Below are 20,331 nucleotides of genomic sequence, written 5' to 3' on the forward strand. Positions count from 1 at the left end.
TTGAATGATAATGTTCACAGTAGCATTATTTATAATGAACCCAAACTGGAAATAATTCAAATGTCTATCAACTGGTAAATGGATTAAAAAACCATGGTATATCCATACAATGGAATACTACTGAGCAATAAAAAGGAAGAAACTACTGATATATAGTACAACGTGGTTTAATCTCAAGTGCATTATACTAAGCAAAAGAAGCTAGATACTAAAGATTACATGGTGTATGACTGCATGTATCTGAAACTTCTAGAAAAGGCTAAACTACATAGATAGAAACTATGCTACAAAGACAGACTGAAGGTTGCTTAGAGGTCTGAGTAGGGGGGGAATTACTGTATTTGGATTTAGGGGAACGTTTTAGATTGATAGAGATATTCTAAAACTGGATTGTGGAGATAGTTGAATAATTGTATACATTTACTAAAAATCATCATACTGTGCACTTTCCATGGGTACATTTTATTTTATTTTTTTTTAATAAAAGATGCTATTTTCCTTAGTATGTTTATTGGGCCGCTCTTCATTAAAAGTCACTGGATTCGTGACTTTAAAAATAAATTTTTATAATTAATTTATTAAAAAAAACTTTTTAAATTCAAGGAACAAAGTTAAGGAGAATTTGGGGAACATAGATTTTTTTTCATAAAATGATATTGAGCAATATATGGATATAACTATATTTTCCCTGAGAATTTAAATAAAATTATTTATTACTATTACTTTTAATTTTCTTGAATAAAGTTCTGTGTAATGTCAAATTGTAATTTGATAATAAAAATTACCTTCAGAAAATTTCTCTGAAGGTTTCTTTTCTCTAATAATTATCATTTTAAAAGTAAAAAAGCTTGTACTTTATTGCTATTTGTCAATAATTAAACTTCAAATGAAATAGGATCCTGATTGTAAATAGCTAGATACCATCTTATTCCTGTCTACATTTTGCATTTGAAGACAAAGATTTGCAATTAATCTTCTAATTAGAGGAAGTTGCCCTGCCTACCTATGAAAGAGATATTTTTTATGAGTAGGAAATAATTTAACAATTAAGAAGAAACAGTCATGGGAATTCTGAGAGCTCTTAGGAAGACGTTGCCTGAAAAGTGCCTAAAATGAACAAGACCCCCATAATATTTTTTAAAAATTAAACGGACTTTTAATCTCTTTGCTTTTGTAAGCAGAAAGCAGGAAAAACTTTTATCTATAATATTAACCATCTGTATTTTTCAGTGTTAAAGCCAGAGAAGACAAATTAAAAAGAAAACACGCTTTGGGAGATGTCAGTGAGGCACAGAAGCAAGAATGCAGAAAGCATCATTCTGTGCTGGCAGCTGACCCCAGGGGATGTTACAAAGGAGGGGTGCTGTTGGCCTGCAGCCACCCTTCTCCCAGCATTCCCCTAAACCATCCATTGCTGGAGTTCCCTGAAGGGGTGGCGGGGGTTGGGGGTGGGGGGAGAAGAGGGGCCTCCACCCCTGGTCTCTCAGAGCAAACAGGGCCATCTGATGCTTGCTGCCATGACATGCCCACTGCCCCAGCTTCCAAAATGACCATCTGAAGCTCCTCTTTATTCTCTTTTTGCCTCAGTGACCCTTTCCACCTAAGTGTTATGAGAAAAGCAATCAATCAAAATAATCAATCATAATAAATACAAAGTCTTAATATTCCTTTGAGGCATTTCCATTTTAAAACATTAACCTGGTATAAGGAAAGTGTCAGGTAGACAGCAATGGCTCAATGAGAATTTTTCTTTTTACTTATCTTTTGGATTCTTTCTTTACTGGTTTGTCCAAATGCATTATCTCCTTCAACTAAATCATAGCAAGCTGTTCAACTGATTCTTATCTTGCACTCCCTGAACACAGATGCTGGAGGGAAAAGCGTGCAAGAGTGAAGGTGAACACCTGTATCCTTCAGCAAACATACTCATGGACTCATGATGTGATAAGTTCAATATTGTCCTTTCAAGGAATTCCACCCCAGGGGTAGAATTGATGGCAACCTGCCATATCCATTGGAAGATTTGTGGGGACCTTTCACGGTTCCTCAACATCATCATGCCCACTCTGCCTACACCCAAGCTCAGCCCACCGTAGCCCCTAGGTTAAACAGTCCACAGACCATTACTGAGTACACCTCTATGCCAGGTCCTGGATCCACCAGGGTCTTGTGTTAGGTGCTGGAGATGAGCAGGTGAATATGACAATCCAGGGCCTTTAGGGAGCACAGTCTGTCAAAGCAAAAGACTGTCAAAGCTATGTTCCGTCCGGTGCAAAGTATAAACAGCCTTGGAAAGAAGGTTTCTTGCTTTCTAGCCTTGTAAATTTGAACATACCTGTCAACAGTTTCAGAGGCTCCATTGTCTGTACCTAAACGTAGAATCAGCCTCTGATTGAGAGAGAACGCCTTTTATTCTACACAATTGACACTTAACGAAGAGCAGGCCTATAACTATAAGTCTCTCAGACAAAGCTGGGGGCAATCAAACACCAGTTGGCGGTGGCTTACGTTTAACCTTTTTTTTTTTTTTTTTTTTTTTTTAGACAGTATCGCCCTGTTGCCCATGGCTGGAGCACAGTGGCGCGATCTGGGCTCACTACAACCTCAACTTCCCGGGTTCAAGAGATTCTCCTGCCTCAGACTCCAGAGTACCTGGCGTTACAGGCGGGTGCCACGCCTGGCTAATTTTTTGTATTTTTAGTAGCGATGGGGTTTCACGGTGTTAGCCAGGATGGTCTTGATCTCCTGACCTCGTGATCCGCCCACCTCAGCCTCCCAAAGTGCTGGGATTACAGGCGAGAGCCACCGCGCCTGGCCTAACCTGACTTTTTATTAACCATCCGTAACCACCAAAGCGTGAGGGGGATCCATATTATTATCCACAGGAAATGGGACCTGAGATTCACAGGAACTTAATCTAGTCCCTCAAACCAGTGCTAGGATTTAGCTATTCTCCCAAATGTTTGGAATGAGAAGTTTTGCTAAAAGCCTTATTTCCAAATCAAAGAAGGAGGTGTACATGGTGGGAAAGACAGGTCCACAGGATTTTAGGAAAAAATTCTGAAAACTAAAAATATTTCCGATGTACCCAGTCATTCCCTTGTACTCTCTGACCTGACGCGCGTGACTCGGGGAGTGCGCTGCTGCACCTGCAGGGCCGCGGGACGCGCGGGTCACTTCGTCCCTGAAGCGGCGAGTTCCGGGCAGAGGCGCCGCCGCCCTCTTTGCGAAGGAGGTCTGCGTTTCCCCCGCCTCTGCGCGCCGCGCCTGCGCGCTGCACTATAAGGAGCGCGGGCTGAGACCTCCTTCCAGAAGTTCCCAGCGCTCCGCCAGAGGGAGTGTCTCGCTGCCTGGGGGCTGCCGCGCGGGACGGCTCGGGCTAGAGCGGCCTCAGCGCCCGGCGGTCTGACGGCGCCCTCTCGCCCCAGGTGCCAGCGCGCGTGGGGAGCAGCTGCACCAGGTGGCGTCCGAGGTGGTGTCAATGAAGCGCAGCCTGAAGAAGATGTGGCGCCCTGGAGAAAAGAAGGAGCCCCAGGGCGTGCTGTATGAGGATGTGCCGGACGACACGGACGACTGCAAGGAATCGCTGAAGGTACCCTGGGCGCTCGGGGGGGGGACGGGTTCTGACCTCGGGGCGGGTGGGGGTCGGCTCGAGGTTTCCTTGCGGGCAGCCCTTGGTTTCCTCCTTGGTTTGGAGGAAGCGTGGAGTGGCGGGGGGTGGCGGGGTGGTGCAAGCTTTGGGGCGTGTGCACGATCCAAGAGGAGACCCCGCTAAGGACGCGCCGGCACAGCGCCTGCTTTATCTATTTTGTTTGCTTGTTGGTCCAATCTATTCTTGCTCCTAGATGGGCAACTGCCGTCCAGGGAAACCTACTTCAAAAGTATCTGTATCACTTGGCACAAGATCGGGCAGCTGCCTGGAACAGGACAATTTGGACTCTGTGCCGTTTCACTTGGGGCATTTTGTAGATTTTGTTTAGAACCAAATAGCCGAATGACTGTATCTGATAGCTGTTGGATAACTATTTAAGTTTTGGGGGTTGAGAAGTCTTCTGGTCTAACAGAGTGAAACAGAGACACCAATTGTCTGCACAAAAACTTTGCAGAAAATATTCCCAGGAAAACGGAGGCAGGAGTGGCGAATTCCTTCTCCGGGAATTCAGTAGTACCTTGTGAGCATCTGAACCTAGCACTTCCTCTAAAGAGTGTGTAATTGGGTTATTGTTGACAGCACATTGCTGAACAGATCTCCCAAGCTGCTCATTCTGGCACTAGGGAGTGGGCAGCATAATCCCTTTCTTACCCAGAGAGTGTATCAAATTCAGGTGCCAGAATGGCTCCAAATAGATTTAGATCAACACTTTCTTTGAAAGGATGAGACATGGAAAAAGACCCTACTTCTGCAAGAACCCTAAATTTGTAACTGAGTATGTGTAAATTTGGAAGTGGTTGGATGCTCATCGTCATATCCTGTAGTCACTAAAGTTATATGTAGCTTATATGGAATTCTTTTTTTTTTTTTTTTAGTTAAAAAGTAATACATCTCAATTTAAAAGACTACCATAGAGGAGTGACTTGTTAGGTACTATTCTGTAATAACAGAAACAAAAGCCAAAGTTCAAAAATTTAAGAAATTAAGTTTTATTATTCCAATGTGACATTTGCTGAATAAATTCTAATATTCTAAATTCTTAGTTGTATTAAGATACACTAAAGACTTTAATACTTGATTTTAACTGATAATTCCTTTCAGTAGTGAGAAATGCTCTAGTTATCCTTAAAATAACAAACTGGAGTTTTGACATGTTACCATGTGACATATGTAAATAGTTATGGTCAATGGTAGAATTAACGCAAGTATCTGAATCATTTGTTTGGGGAAGATTTCTGCATTTCCTTTGCAAAAAGGAAGAAAGGCCTTTATATCTAAGCATATATGAATTTATGGTCATGATCAAAAAATTTAAAAAATTTGTTTTATATACCGATCAATCTTGGAGCACTTTCTCATACCTTGTTTGTGTCTGTAAACACTTTGTGTATTTCAAGAAAAATATTTATCTCATTATAAGCATGATAGTTTGTGATAATAAAAAGTTCTTTCAAGCTATAAAATATTTAACTTTATATCCATAAGTTTTGCAAATACTTGTTTGATATAATGGTGTTTAAATACCTCCAGGTGGTTTTTGAAGGAAGTGCATGTGGATTTCAAAACTTTAAGAATCAAAAGACATTAAACAGATGTGACAATGAGGACATCTCTTTGCATTACGCTGCAGCAGAAGGCCAAGTTGAGCTAATGGAGAAGATCACCAGAGATTCCTCTTTTGAAGGTAACAAATATCTTCCAGAAATCATTCATCTCATTCAATTCACTGGGAAGAATGGAATGGATTGATTCTTGAGGGTAATTAGTGCCAATTATAAAGAGCCTGTGTATTTCACTTAGAAGTGTGGGTTTTCCTACACACCAGCACTCCTCAACTTCTACTGAAATACTGCAAAGAATATTGCAGAGATCTAGGACACCCCACAACAAGCACAGACTTTATTTGAATTTTTACATAGACTGTAAAAATGCATATACATTTAATGTACTCTTTTATCCTATTTCCACTGAGATTATATTTAAGTTATTATCACTTAAGTAAAATTGACACTTCAAGAAGGTGTACCATCCTTCCTCAGTGATGTTTTCCAGATGCCAGCCTTGTCCACTGTACCTTGTTTAAGAAATTCAAGTGCAGACAATGAGGAAGGTAGATGCCACAGAGGTGGAGGCAGTGGGTGGTGTGATAAGACCTTTGCTACCTAAGATAATTCTGTCAATATTGTGGAAGGTGGATTAGAAGTAGAAGCCCAGCTAAAAAGCTATTTTGGTAATAAGGAGAGGATAAGAGTTCACCAGGTTGTGAGACTACCATAAGGAGACAGGGAGAGTTTCCAGAGATAATGGCATGTAAAGTCAACAGTGGGTGACAGCAGAGTAAATGGGAAGAGAAAAGAGCGGGGAGTTGGTACTGACTTTGAAATTAATATAATCATCCCCCAAAAGGAGGAATATGAGAAAACAGAAAAGAGGTGAGTGTGAAGATGTGAGCTTTGGTCACAGTGAGTTTGAAAGGCCCAGGGGACATCCACTTGGAAATAGCCAGCAACAGAAATGTGGAAGGAACGAGGCCGCCCTACTGGCACATGATTGCATAGGAAGTCGCTGAGACAGTGGAAATGTGTGAAAATCCTTTAGGGGATCACAGAATTGCTAGCCACAGTAGATAAGAGTAGAATGCCAACATTAAGAGACAGATGGCAGAGGAAAAGCCATAAAAAGATGAAGAGAGTGCAAATACACAAGCCATGGGCAAAGTTACTGGGATAGAAGAGTCAGAAGAAACTTGCCACAAAGAGATCAAGTAGGAAGGAGATCATAATAAAGCCCCTGCATTAGAAGGCCCCAGTGACCTCTGTAAAACTGATTTCTGAAATGTGGTGAAGATAAAAGCCAAATTCAAGTTGCTTGATTAGTGAATGGGAGTTTTTAAGTATAGAGCCCTGTTTAAGTTTGGTGCCAAATGGAATAAATGATGAATGGAGCGATTCTTCTTGATCAGATAGAACGGTCAAGGGATGTGTGTGTGTGCATATATGCGTGTGTGTACATGCATGTGTGTGTGTTGTTTAGAATGAAGCACTTCGATGAATGAAAGGAAATAGTAGAGAGATACGTTTTAAAAAGGAAACAGAAAACATGGCTATATGGTTCCAAGTATCACAGATGTTCCCCAAATCATATTTATGAGCAAATTTTTTTCCTTTCCTGGCATAAAGATATGCTGCCACTAATTTACAAAGCTGATAAAGCAGACAGCCATGTCTATTTTAGAATAGCTATATGACTTTGCAGGATGAAAGGACATATTACTTATATGCTGAGCTCACAGGGTAAAGAGTGCCATGTAAATACTATTGTCTTTACAGGGTAAATACAGTAGTATTGTAGAAGTACGTGGAAACCACATATGGCATCAGGGGCTCAAGCTCAAATTCTAGTCTTGTGTTTTATTTGTGGTGTATCTTTTTTTCTCATTAACATTTTTTAAACCATTGCTACAGGCCAGGCACTCTGCTGTGATCCTTAAAGACATGTTTTAATATTATTGTCCCAGAACATTGCAGCATTGCAAGGTCTCTCTCTATATATGTATTTCTCTCTCTCTCTCTCTCTCTCTCTCTGTGCAGGTATATGAATATATGGTTTCTAAATTTTTTTCTTTTTTACCAAGTTTGAATACAAGGAAGCTGAGGTTCAGAGAGGTATGGTAACTTTCATACTTCTTACTAGCTCTGTGATGTTGGCAAGACTTTTAACCTCTCTGGACCTCAACATCTTACTCCTTCTGAAAATTTGTCATGGTGGTACCTTGCAGGCTGTTGGAGGCTTGACTGAAATAATGGTCATGCAAACTTAGCAGAGTGCCTGGGACATAGTTATTGCTTTTATATAATCCCAATATTTTATCACAATCCCAAACTCATTTAGATAAAAACATGTAGCAATAGGAGGATCTATTTCTTATTAATGCTACCAATAGAAATTTAACTCAATTGATAATGTCAGTGCCATGCTTCTATATGTTCCCACTAGGTACCCATTAAATATTTCATTAGAACCAAAGCTGTGTTTTTAGTTTCCATAAAGCAGGTGCAGCTGATATCACTTGCACTTGGCACTGAGTTTTGAGGTGGATTGGCACTCAAGAGGTGTAAGCAAAATTTAATCCATACTTTGGTTTCTTTTTCTAGTGCTGAATGCAATGGATGATTATGGAAATACCCCTCTGCACTGTGCTGTAGAAGAAAACCAAATTGAAAGTGTTAAGTTTCTTCTCAGCAGAGGAGCAAACCCAAACCTCCGAAACTTCAACATGATGGCACCCCTCCACATAGCTGTGCAGGGCATGCACAACGAGGTGATGAAGGTAAGGCTACTGGCTGGCTCCAGTGGGCCTGACTGGCAGGGCCCATTGGACCTGGGACCCAAATCCGGCTCTTTCTGCCTGTGCCAGGAGGAGCACCTTCTAAGCTTCCAGGGAAAACAAAATGCAATTATTACATTTGCTTTACTTCTCATCAACTAATGATGATGGTGATGATTAGTTCTGCCTTTATTGAATAGTTCTTATTTACCAAGCATTTTTGTAAGAGGTTTGTGTGTGTTTGTTTATTAAATTCTCATCTAAGCAAACCCACAATGAAGTAATTCTGCTAGTATTCTCATTTCCTAACTGAGTACACTAAGGTGCCAAAAGAATTTGCATAACTTGCCTAATGTCACATCACGAGTAAAAATGCAAGACTAAGGAATTTTGTTTTGATCTTCATGTTTTCATGAAGATCAGGCTTTATCACTTTTAACTGACTGATTTAATGACTAAAAGGAAGAAGGTAATGAGATACTCAGTGAAAACAGAAAACATAATTATAATTCGATGTTTTTGTTAGAATAGGTGGCCTGTCAGAAAGATTAGTTAGCAGAAGACATAAGGATACCACTGGGAAACATCTTATTGGTTTTCAAAGTATAAGAGTAAGTTTGGTGAAGTAGAGGAAACCCTGGAAAATTGCTTAATGGTAAGAATTAGGCCATGATTTTTAAACTATATCTCAGAGTCTCTCAAACACACTAGAATACAAACATGCTTAAAGAATGAAGAATCTAACTTACAAAGGGATCACGTTCCAGAAGTTCATTTATAAGGTAGGCTGTTTGGAACTTATAGTCAGCTTTCTGGTAGAAACAATATCCAAGGAGCGCCTTGAGTTTCAGGCGCTCTTTAACCCAAAACCTTTCTCTCAGCCCTCTAAGACCTTGGCTCCTTTAAGTCTGGCATAAAAGGTGTGAGAGGAACCACTTTCTGCTTTCCTACTGTACCTTATATGTGACCGTATTAAAATTCTTAAGAGGTGATATTGGAATCAAATGTTTATGTGCTTTTCTTCCACACTGGCTAATTATGCTTGAGGGAGGAGCTGTGTCTTACTAATTCAAATATCTCTTATTCCTCAGCACTGTGCTGTTAACTGATGGCTATTGAATGAGTGAATGAATATGTATATGAATGAATGAGTCAATGGGAGTTCTGTCTGAGAAGGGGAGAGCTGAAGTCTCAATACCTATGAGATAAGTCAGGGTGGCTCCCTGAAGAGGTTACAAGAAAGTCCTCTGGCAACAAGCTGGTTTTTTGTTTTGTTTTGTTTTGTTTTTAATCTGCATTATTCCTGATCCTAGTGCTGTTTCTGTATCATCTGGGTTGGGCCACTAATGACTATAGGGAATTTTCCCAGAGATGTCACATATTTCTTCATGGAGCTCTGTGCTCCCTCAGAAGGATCTTTTCAAGAACAAATGCCTATTAACTTAATTAATAATGGCTCTGAAAGTGTGGTTTGGAATTTGAAGGCAGGTAACTGTTGAAAGCCTATTGTTAATTAGAAAGCAGAAATCTCCAGACCAACAAATACAGAAAGGTAGGTATCACATAGAAATAGAAAATAGAGATCCTAACTGATTCATACACTTGGTGGTGGACATAAAACAAATTTTCCTGGTGACACCAGAACAAGCAGAAAAGTAGAGTTCTAAGTAAAATGCACTCTCCCTTGCTTGGTCTTACCAGCCACAAGTATGTCTGAACTATTTTCAGACTCCTCTGCCTCAGCAGAAATGACAGGAATAGAAGGAAGAGAAGGTGTTTTGGAGTATCTCCCTCCATGCTTGCAAACAGCAGTTCTCTCCACCTGCCCCTCCCAGTTATGCCCGTGGTCCGGCCTGTACCCACCCAGCCCCTATCAGTTTAGAAGCCGCTCCATTGACTGCTCCGCTAGACTTCCCCCAAACTTTTCCCCCACTGCCTGTAATGGTTGTAAAGTTAAAAGAAAATTGTCATCTGTACATCACTTCAAGTGCTTGCACAAATAACCTGTGAGATATTATTATGGCATAATATTCCCTGGGACACATTGGCCTGGGGATTAGGAGGTGGTTTTGTTTCTCTGGCCTGCAGGCCCTAGTCTTTTGGGCTTCGCTTCAAAGTATTTAGTTGTTTCACCCTTCCATGACACTTTCCAGATTCTCATCAAAGGGGCCTGCGGAGAGCTCACCTCTGAACCTTCCCGACTTGCCTGGTCATGACTGAATGTGAAGTAGGTGTACAGTTTAGTTGCTCTCTCTGGGATCCCTGCCACATATAATTTAACACAACTTTTTCACAGATTATGCTTTTGGTGGTATAATAATAACAGCTCAGTAAATGCTGCCAATTTATGATCTATGATTCTAAGAGGACAAAGAGAAAAATACCTTCATGTAGACTTTGGTAGGTTATTTTTCATGTGAATCTAGAGATTCCTGAAAACACAATGTGATGGTGCCTAAATTCCACAGAAGGAATCTTATGTTCTCATTTGCCTTAATCCGTCAATCATTTCTCCACATATTCTTATGTGCTAAAATCCGAATTTAATTTTCTTTTACCAGCACAGCTAATTAGTAAACCTTATTCATTTGCTGACACTCACATAGGGCATGTTTTGTTATCAAGATGTTTGGATAGGACGTTGTATACTTATTTTTTTAAAGAAGTCAAGGTTTTTAAGAAACAGATTATTTAATACATTCTTTTAACATTATTTAATTATAAGGATATGTCATCATTTATCGTAGTCTTTCTGCAAGTAGAAAAGCCTCTAGGAGTCCAATTCAAAGATTTGATAAGACATTTATATGAGATAATTTTGTTACATTAAATATAAAAGAAAGACTAGTCAAAAATCTGTAGACTCTTGGGAAATAATCATTCAGCAGTCAACCAGGTGAGGAGGTAACAGGTCTTCAGTGAAATTCCATCAAAAAATTACTTGACCATTTTTTCAGGATGCTAATTTCTTACACTGTAGAGAAAGTTTTCATTCCAGAACAAATGTGAATTAAATGATTTACGCCATATACGAAACTTTTCTTTATTGAAGAGAATAGAGTTTCCACTGACATTTCTCAAGATTCTTGTAATCCAGGTAAAAGAAAAATAACTAGAAGGAAATAAAATCCCCCTTTGCCTTTCTTTCTCCTCTTTCTTTCTCTTTTACTTTCTTCCTTCTTCTCTACCTCTCTTCCCCTTCCATCATGAACATATTCTAAACGGCTCCACAAATTCATTTTCCTGAAAATATTAGTTAACATAATTCTACTTAATACAAGTCAGAAGTATTAAGTAAAACTATGATAACTAGTATCTATCATTCTTATTTTATTTACAGTTCCAGAATCAGTATTGCCTGAATTATTATAACATTGAAATCATGATTATTTCATCTAATGGAGAAATTAATTAGTACCCACAATGTGCAAGATTTTGTGCCAGGTTGTGTGAGAGGAGGACGAATCAAAGATAAACAGACATGGTCTCTGTCAGTTGAGAACTTAAAATCTAGTGGAAGACGACAAGCACCTTATTTGGAAATCTGCAAAAATTTTGATAATTATTTTCCCTTTTTGTGTAGGTCTTGCTTGAGCATAGAAGTATTGACATTAATTTGGAAGGAGAAAATGGAAACACAGCTGTGATAATTGCATGCATCAAAAATAATAGTGAAGCACTGCAGATTTTGGTTTGTATATTAGTCATATCTTTCTGCTTTCTTAATCTTTTCATGAACACAATATGAATTATTATTGTTTACAAAAGCTTTTAAGTTTTTCTCCCTAGAAAAATGTAAAATATAAAAACTAGGTCAGAAGAAAGTTGTTCTGTGTGTTTTTGTGTATGCAGTTGCCCCATAAGTGGATCTCAGATTGCTTATTGAAGATTAATAGTAAAGCAATAAAGAAAATTATGAGAAAATCAAAGTGAAAAGAAAATATAGCCAGGAAAAATTGAGATGAAGCTGGTGGTCAAGATAGAATGTAAAATACAAAGTACATGGCCTGGAAGTTATAAAGATGGATTGTACATATGATTCTAAGCTTCTGAATAGTCAAAGGAAAGATGAATATAGTCAGTTGCAGACTTATTGGGCCCACAAGAGAAAAGGCAAAGGAAACACAGCTCCCAAGACTTGAAGAAATTATTGCCATATGTTCTCAAAAACAGAGCCCTGCGTGATACAATCACAAAGGTTCTTAGCTGCATACCTGAGAGTAGAGCCAGCCTTGTCTCTGGTGAGGCTTCCTGGCATGGTCCAGTGAGGCGATGGAGATGCCTGTCTACATGACTTCCTCCTGCTTCTGGCAGTGTTCTATCTGAGTGTGCTGTTAGAATCCCAGCAAACAGCCTTTTTTCAAGTATCCCTTAATCACTTGCATGTTATGCAAGCCAGGGTCTTCACCATCCCAGAGAGTAAGAAATAATTTAAAAATATTTGCCTGATGTTTAATGTACCATACAAATATGTTTTAGCACGTTTACTAGATGGACTTAGAGACAGGTACATCCTTTAAGCTGTCATGATTGGACCACAAAGAGAATAAATGACAAAGAGAATACAAATAAATTAATGAACACTCAAACCAAGAATTTAGGAAAATTAACCAAATTTAAATTAACCAAAGAAAATTGTAGTAAAGAAATAGTATTGTTGAAAATACTATAGAAAACAATATTTTAAAAGTCTGGTTTCCTTGCAAATATAATTTATGTATATACTGTATGACAACATTGTTCAAAAAAGCTTTTACTTAATATTCTTAAATAATATGATTTTATAAAGTGTATTTTCATTTTCTGGACTCTATATATATATATAATTTATGCACAATTATATATAAAGTAAACTGATACTATCTCTAAAAGCTGAGATTACAGGTAGTATTGGCTGCTTTACACTTCTCTACTTTTTCTTTTTTTTTGAGATGGAGTTTTCGCTCGTTACCCAGGCTGGAGTGCAATGGTGTGATCTCGGCTCACTGCAACCTCCGCCTCCTGGGTTCAAGCAATTCTCCTGCCTCAACCTCCTGAATAGTTGGGACTACAGGCTGCACCACCATGCCCAGCTAATTTTTGTATTTTTAGTAGAGATGGGGTTTCACCATGTTGACCAGGATGTTCTCGATCTCTCGACCTCGTGATCGATCTACCTGCCTTCACCTCCCAAACTGCTGGGATTTTATCCGTGAGCCACCGCACCCGGCCTCTACTTTTTCAAAATAATTTTTTATAGTAATTAGATATATTTAAAACTGAAGGCTAATGAATTATAGAATATGGTAGTTTAAAATGATTGGATCAGATAAAAAGGTAAATAACATTCAGTTCTTCTAACATCTTTTTAGTTAAGAACCTTCATTGGTGAAAATATTTGATTATCATGGTTTAAAAAGAGTAGTGGCACATTCATTTATTAATTTTGCATAAATAAAGGGAAATAATCTGAGAAATATTATCCCTTTATTTGCATCAGAAACTGAAAATGGTTATAGAAGTAGTGATAATGTCTTTAAAAATCTCCTCAGTCCCATTGAAAAAATGTTTTGACTTTATTTGCTGGGGTATCAAGATTGATATTGTTGTGTTTACATTGTTACTTCTTTGGAAGATTTAAAATGTCTGTATTTCAGAATCTTAGCCTACTTCAAAATTACCTCCTTGCCTAGATTTTATCACATATGAAACTCTCTGTGTACTTTTACACAGACATACAATAGTAAAATGATATGGGAGAGGCAAGTAAATTCTCATCCATCCTTGTGATTTGGGGTTTAACTGGTGTCACTTTTCATTCTATTCTTCCAGCTTACCAAAGGAGCTAAGCCATGTAAATCAAATAAATGGGGATGTTTTCCTATTCACCAGGCTGTATTTTCAGGTTCCAAAGAATGCATGGAAATACTATTAAGGTTTGGTGAGTAGAGGCTTTTCCAAGTTATATACTAGAAATAAGTCTATTCTGGTGGATGCTATTCATTTGAAATTTTTTTTTCAGATGGAGTCTTGCTCTGTTGCCCAGGCTGGAGTGTAGTGGTGCAATCTCAGCTTACTGCAACCACTGCCACCTGGGTTCAAGTGATTCTCCTGCCTCAGCCTCCTGAGTAGCTAAAACTATAGGCATGTGCTACCATGCTGGCTAATTTTTTGTATTTTTAGTAGAGATGAGGTTTCATTGTGTTAGCCAGAATGATCTCAATTTCCTGACCTCATGATCCACCCACCACTGCCTCCTATAGTACTGAGATTACAGGCGTGAGCCACCACACCCAGGCTAATTTGAAAAATATTGAACAGAATTAAATACAAGCTTTTATGTATCTCAGTGCCCTTTCTTTTTTTTTTCTAATAAAAAACCTACCTATTGTTCATTTTATATATTTGTTATGTTGAATGTTATTTCCTTCTAAAGGTGAAGAGCATGGGTACAATAGACAGTTGCACATCAACTTCGTAAATAATGGGAAAGCCAGTGCTCTCCACCTGGCTGTGCAAAATGGTGACTTGGAAATGATCAAAATGTGCCTGGACAATGGTGCACAAATAGACCTAGTGGAGGTAAGTCTTCATATTCTCTATGACACTTTTATCTTAGAATTGTCATAACCATATAAAATGCTTTACAGCTCTTTCCCAGTTAATTTAGATTGAAATACATACAAGAAATATTATTTCCTTCTGCTTATAAAGAAGCAGAACAAGGAAATACCCCAAGTTTCAATCTATGTAAAGAATTTTGAGAGCTCCCAAAACAATTGCAGACACAAATACAGACAGAATAAAGAATATATATCTAGTGCCATTGCCATTAAATCAGTTAAAGCCTACCCTCAGAAGATGATAACATTCAGCCAGGAACATTAAAGCCCAACTATGAATGTATTTGGTTTTAGTTCTACTCAGAAGAGCTATCATTTTTAAACTAAGGATCACTTAACTAATTTCTAAGAATAGGTATGTAAAAGTGTTGACTGTGTTTGGGATCTGACCTTATGCCATGCTTCTCTTACCAAAAGTTGAGAGTTTTGGCCCTTTTTCCTTCAATGTCTGAGTTCTGGGTGGCAACAAGCTCCCCTCCAGGATACTGCAAATGCCTGTGTTTTCTGGAGGAAGAGAAGATTGGTTATTAATCTCATGTGGCTTCTGGACACTGATCCTAAGTCCCTTCAATATGGAAATGAAGAGCTGCCTTGGGTGGTATGGAGTCTGAAGTCACTTCATATACTGAGTACTTACAGCAATGAATGAGACACTGTTCTCATGTTCCTGGGGGAAAGAATGGCACCCAGACAAAGATGGAGGAAGTATATGCCAAGAGTTGTTACATTAGGAGGAAGCTCAATTGTCAGCTACAATTTGGATATTGATGCTTGTCTCTGCAGGTCCATAAAACCAAGAAATATCTGTCATATTTCAGATGATCAATGGTGATCAGTTTGACTGATACTCCTTGATTTTATGAACCTGGGAAGAAAAAGCTCACAGCTCAATATAAATCATGTTCTTACATTGAGATTTAAACATTGATTCTGGTATTAAAACCCTTTACAGAAGGGGAGGTGCACAGCCCTTCATTTTGCTGCCACCCAGGGAGCCACTGAGATTGTTAAATTGATGATATCGTCCTGTTCTGGTGGCATGGATATTGTTAATACAACCAATGGAAGTGGTGAGACCATGCTTCACAGGCAAGTTTCCTACCTGTCATTCTGTATACAGACTTTTTGTCTTCATGTGTTAAATTAGACATTGCAAGGAGCCATTAACACTAATGCTAGGAAAGATTTTTGTGGTTCAAAAGAATAAAGCAAAGATAACAAAGACCCTGTGGATCAACTGGAATCTCGTATGTTCCTTGGGAATGAGAATAGAATGTTAAAGAAATTTCACAGAATAAAGTCACCTGGGGTGTTTTCTGATTCAAGTCCAGTGGATATAGGCTCAAGATTAATTTTCTATATGCTAAAGATGTCTACATACAAGGTCTTCCAAGCCATTTCTAATCTGTTCCAATTTCTCATATTTATTTTATCCCCATTTTTAGTGACAAAAATGGAGCAGATACATATCTTTATTTCACCTTTCCCATGCTAATCCTTCTGCTAATCTCCAAATTATAGATAAATGGTTTCAAAGGATATAGTTTGAGGAAATTATAACCAAGTTGCCAAAACAATAACCAATTGATTTGAAGTTTAACAGAAATATACATCAGGCAAAGTGTATTAAAAAATAGGCTTACTAGGTTCTGGTACAGAAAACAAGCAGTGTAGACTGGAAATTCAATTCTTGTGGAAAGACGAGTACCAGATGCTATCCATGTGAGTGAAAGAGGTGTCTGAGGGTGAGCCTTCACTCTCTCGCTCTCTCACACACACACACACACACACACACACACACACACACACACACAGAGTCAGAGCTGCCGATATATTTTTAATAAGCAACCAGACCTGGAAATCTACAATATCTCTTAGAAAAAAAGAAACTCTAGCTACCAATACAAGATCTATTTCTAATAAATGCACACACTAGCAAAACCACAAGGCACAATAGGATATGTTTGAATAGAATGGAACTCCCACTTAGGATGAATTTGCAAAGTAAAATTTTATAGCATAAAAGTAACAAAAAACTATGAAGTTAACAAAAGGCCAATTTATTTCCAAGAAAATAGAAATAATAGGGCATTCCAAAAAGAATTTTGAAATAAAGATATTTAAGACCTTAAAATTTAAAGGAAGGAATAATCAGTTATGTAAAACTAAATATATGAAGATAACATAAGACTGTGAAAAACAGATTGTCGTATATGAATCCAGTATTGGTGATACAAAAATGATTCGGTAAAAAAGAAGTTAAAAAGGAGTCATTAAAATAAAATGAAAACTCAGTAGGTAGACTAACCTCTAGACCAGAGATTCTCAAACTGTTGCATGTTAGAATCATGTGGGCAGCTCATAAAATCCCAGTGCCAATTTATAACCTAGAATATATCAAAATCTTTGGGATGAGTCTCAGGAGTTAAAGAAAAAAATTGATTCCAATGTGTCAGCAATTTACAAACCCAATGATTTGATTATTATTGAAATGTATCTTTAGAACACAGTGTTAATATATTAATATGCATAACAAGAAATTGTCTTAGGAGAATGGGGCCTTAATGTTAGAATTTATTCCCTAAAATTACTAAATATAATTAATGTATTTTAAATATAATGCAACCTGTGGTCAATTTGGGGCGAAAATTAGCAAACCGATTCTGAAATTTATGTATAAAAGGCCAAGAATAGCTGAGACAACCTTAAAGAAAAGAAATGAGATTTGTGATGGGAAACACAAAGCTTTCAATCATTAGTATTGACATTTGTTATGGTGGTGCTTTAATACAGATTGAAAATTTTACTTGCTTTGTGATTAACGTTATCCTTATGACTGCCGGTGAGATGATACCAAAATGTTTCAGTTCTTTCCATAATTATTTTTGGCTTCATAAAAATTCAGAAAAGCCAACACTGCCTTTTAACTTTTGCCAAAGAGGAGTCCCTCAAAGAGGAGGTTTTGAACCCTGCAGATGAATTTGAGGCACACCTTACATGTAGCTGTTGCTATTCCCCATGATGATAGCAATACCAGCGATTCCCTTGTCTTTCCTATCTTGGGACAAATGTTACTACTCAGTGCATAACATCTTCATGGTGATTTTATAGGAGAAAATAGGTTTACTAAAGGATGAGGAAGAAAATATCGTGATGTATTTGGTGTTTCCCTATTATTCTTACTTTGAAAATGCTACCCTAATCAGAATCAAATTACAAATTTTAAAAGCTTACTAATTCTCTAACATTCTATCATGTTACTCTATGATTGGTTAAATTCACTTTTTGAATATAGTAGCTTTATTAAATACATTTATATTGACATCAATAGTACTTTAATTATAATATTTATAATTTTGTGTTTTTTTCAGAGCTTCATTATTTGATCACCATGAACTAGCAGACTATTTAATTTCAGTGGTAACTATTCCATTTACTGGTTTATTTTTATTACTATTTATAGTTGAAGAAATCATATAATTACATAATACGGATTTTCAAAAATGAATCAAATTTTAATTTCTTGCTCATTAGCAAAAACAGTGTACAAAAAGATGATTGACACACTCAGAAGTGGAGTATATTGTATATGAATACCTAACGGCCAAACATTACCGTGAAGTCAGAAGTGTCAAAGCATACTTTTGGATATCCATATCAGTGGTTTTAGAGCAGAAAATTTGCAGGTACATTGTAAGGAAAGCTGTTCCCATGGCCTGTAACAGGATCCTCGGGGGGTGTGGGCTTGGGCGGTGACCCTTCTTCAGCCCTGGTGGCTTAAGATGGAGGCAGGACAGGCAGCACTGGGGAAGCTCCTACCCCAGCTACCTCAGTGCCGACTTTAAAAACTGAGGAGTTGTCAAAGATTTATTATAAGTGAAAGTATGAAGCATGAGATCTCTTTCACTCTGGGAAGTGGAATCAGTCAGCTTTGAGTTGAATTTTAATAAGCCCTTTACACGGATGAACATTTGGTGAATTTATTGAAGCCACACTATATCAGCAATGATGGATTTCCATTTTTAGTATGGAACATGTGTGTATTGTCAATGATAACTGTTTAAATTATGATAGTTACACAGATGAACACTGGGGAGACTCATTATATTCCATAAACTATGCATTATATGCCATAAACCATAAACCATAGGTCATGCATGGTTTATGCAAAGGCTGCATCTCTTCACCAGACAAGAGAACTGTGGCAGAGCCTCACCGACCACCATGAAGCTTGCCAGGGGATGCTGTTCCCATTGTCATCTATGTTCAATGATCCCCCAGAAGAACAAAGAAATATTCACATTTAGAATTTAAGCTACTTTTATCACCCTATCTAAAATATAGAATTATTTCCATGAAATTTTAAAAGGCCTTTGATTTTTTGTCATATCAAATATTATAATACATAATGGTTAACATTGACTTATTCATTTTAAAAAATATATATTTAATGTGATTTTTAAATATAAATTTTCTTAAATAATGTTTGGTTAAAATTTTACTTTAGGATTTGAGTGATTTCAATTCAATTACTTCAGTTCATCTATTTCAGATAAAATAGGATTTGTAAAACAAGCAAATAGCTTTTTTGTGACTGTTTCTGAAATCATATGTGCAGTGAATTTGGAAACCTTTTAAAATTGTAGACATTTAAAAATTATTTCTTACAGTGGAAACTAAACAATTGATCTAAGTAAAAGGATATTATTTTTATGATTCAAGTAGTAACTAGAGCTATTACCAGGTGTCCGTAAAAAGCCTAATATATGATAATAATTTCTTTTTGAAATTATGAAAGAAGTCCTTGATTTCTGTTGATACAACATGTGAATTATGGAAAAATTTCAAACCATCCTATAATTAGCCACATGCATTGGTGCTAGCCATAATACAGACGCTCTATATCAATGAATTACCATTTTTTAGAGATTTCAATATATGCTGAATTATCTGTTTCTAAACTCTTTGTTGAATGACTTGTTTGATTTTTAGGGAGCAGATATTAATAGCATCGATTCTGAGGGACGCTCTCCACTTATATTAGCAACTGCTTCTGCATCTTGGAATATTGTAAATTTGCTTCTCTCTAAAGGTACTAAGAGGTCTTTGGAAGTACTACTCATTGGTTAGATGAACATTCATTGTGTGCCAAATAAACATTCATTGTCTGCCACCATCTATTGTGTGCCAGGCCCTGGGCCAGGTGCTGTGAATACAAAGATAAGCAGAACACTTTTCATGTCTAGAAGAATTTTTAGTCCAGTAAGGGAGAAATTTTTGAAAAGATAATTTCAGAACAACAGTAGATAACATTTATAAAGCAATTGCTATGCCCCAGGCATTTGCTGAACATTTTTAATCAACCTTCTTTCAATGTATCAGTCCTATGTGATGTAGGTACTATAACTATCCCCGTTTTAGATGCTAACCTGGGCCTCTGATAAGAAAGAAGTGAGGTGTTCTTCTCTGCTATCCTCTCCTTTCTTTAATGTGTCTGTATTTATATTGTATGCTTTAAAAAGTAAGTCCTAATGTACTAATGTAATGTATCATATATTTTCTATATCACTGACACACACAGACACAGAGTAAGGTAAACCCATTTTTTTTTTTTTTTTTTTTTTTTGATCTTTGACTCTTTTTACTCGTGTTGTAACGGCTCACCGCAACCTCCGCCTCCTGGGTTCAGGCAATTCTCCTGCCTCAGCCTCCTGAGTAGCTGGGATTACAGGCACGCACCACCATGCCCA

At 37.6% G+C, this 20,331-nt stretch overlaps 1 protein-coding gene across 1 annotated transcript in view; it reads left to right on the forward strand.

Moving 5' to 3' along the window:
- Window positions 1-3,116: 3,116 nt before the first annotated feature.
- Window positions 3,117-20,331, forward strand: part of TRPA1 (transient receptor potential cation channel subfamily A member 1) — a 52,038-nt gene continuing 34,823 nt past the window's right edge. The window contains exons 1-9 of the mRNA XM_017544485.2: window positions 3,117-3,592; window positions 5,183-5,336; window positions 7,807-7,982; window positions 11,563-11,670; window positions 13,791-13,899; window positions 14,395-14,540; window positions 15,534-15,670; window positions 17,953-18,001; window positions 19,574-19,673. Of these exons, the coding sequence (XP_017399974.1) occupies window positions 3,482-3,592; window positions 5,183-5,336; window positions 7,807-7,982; window positions 11,563-11,670; window positions 13,791-13,899; window positions 14,395-14,540; window positions 15,534-15,670; window positions 17,953-18,001; window positions 19,574-19,673 (1,090 nt within the window). The 5' untranslated portion in view covers window positions 3,117-3,481. The remainder of the gene's footprint in view (window positions 3,593-5,182; window positions 5,337-7,806; window positions 7,983-11,562; window positions 11,671-13,790; window positions 13,900-14,394; window positions 14,541-15,533; window positions 15,671-17,952; window positions 18,002-19,573; window positions 19,674-20,331) is intronic.

Source organism: Cebus imitator, unplaced genomic scaffold, assembly GCF_001604975.1.
Source record: "Cebus imitator isolate Cc_AM_T3 unplaced genomic scaffold, Cebus_imitator-1.0 Scaffold9, whole genome shotgun sequence".
Classification (NCBI taxonomy): domain Eukaryota; kingdom Metazoa; phylum Chordata; class Mammalia; order Primates; family Cebidae; genus Cebus; species Cebus imitator.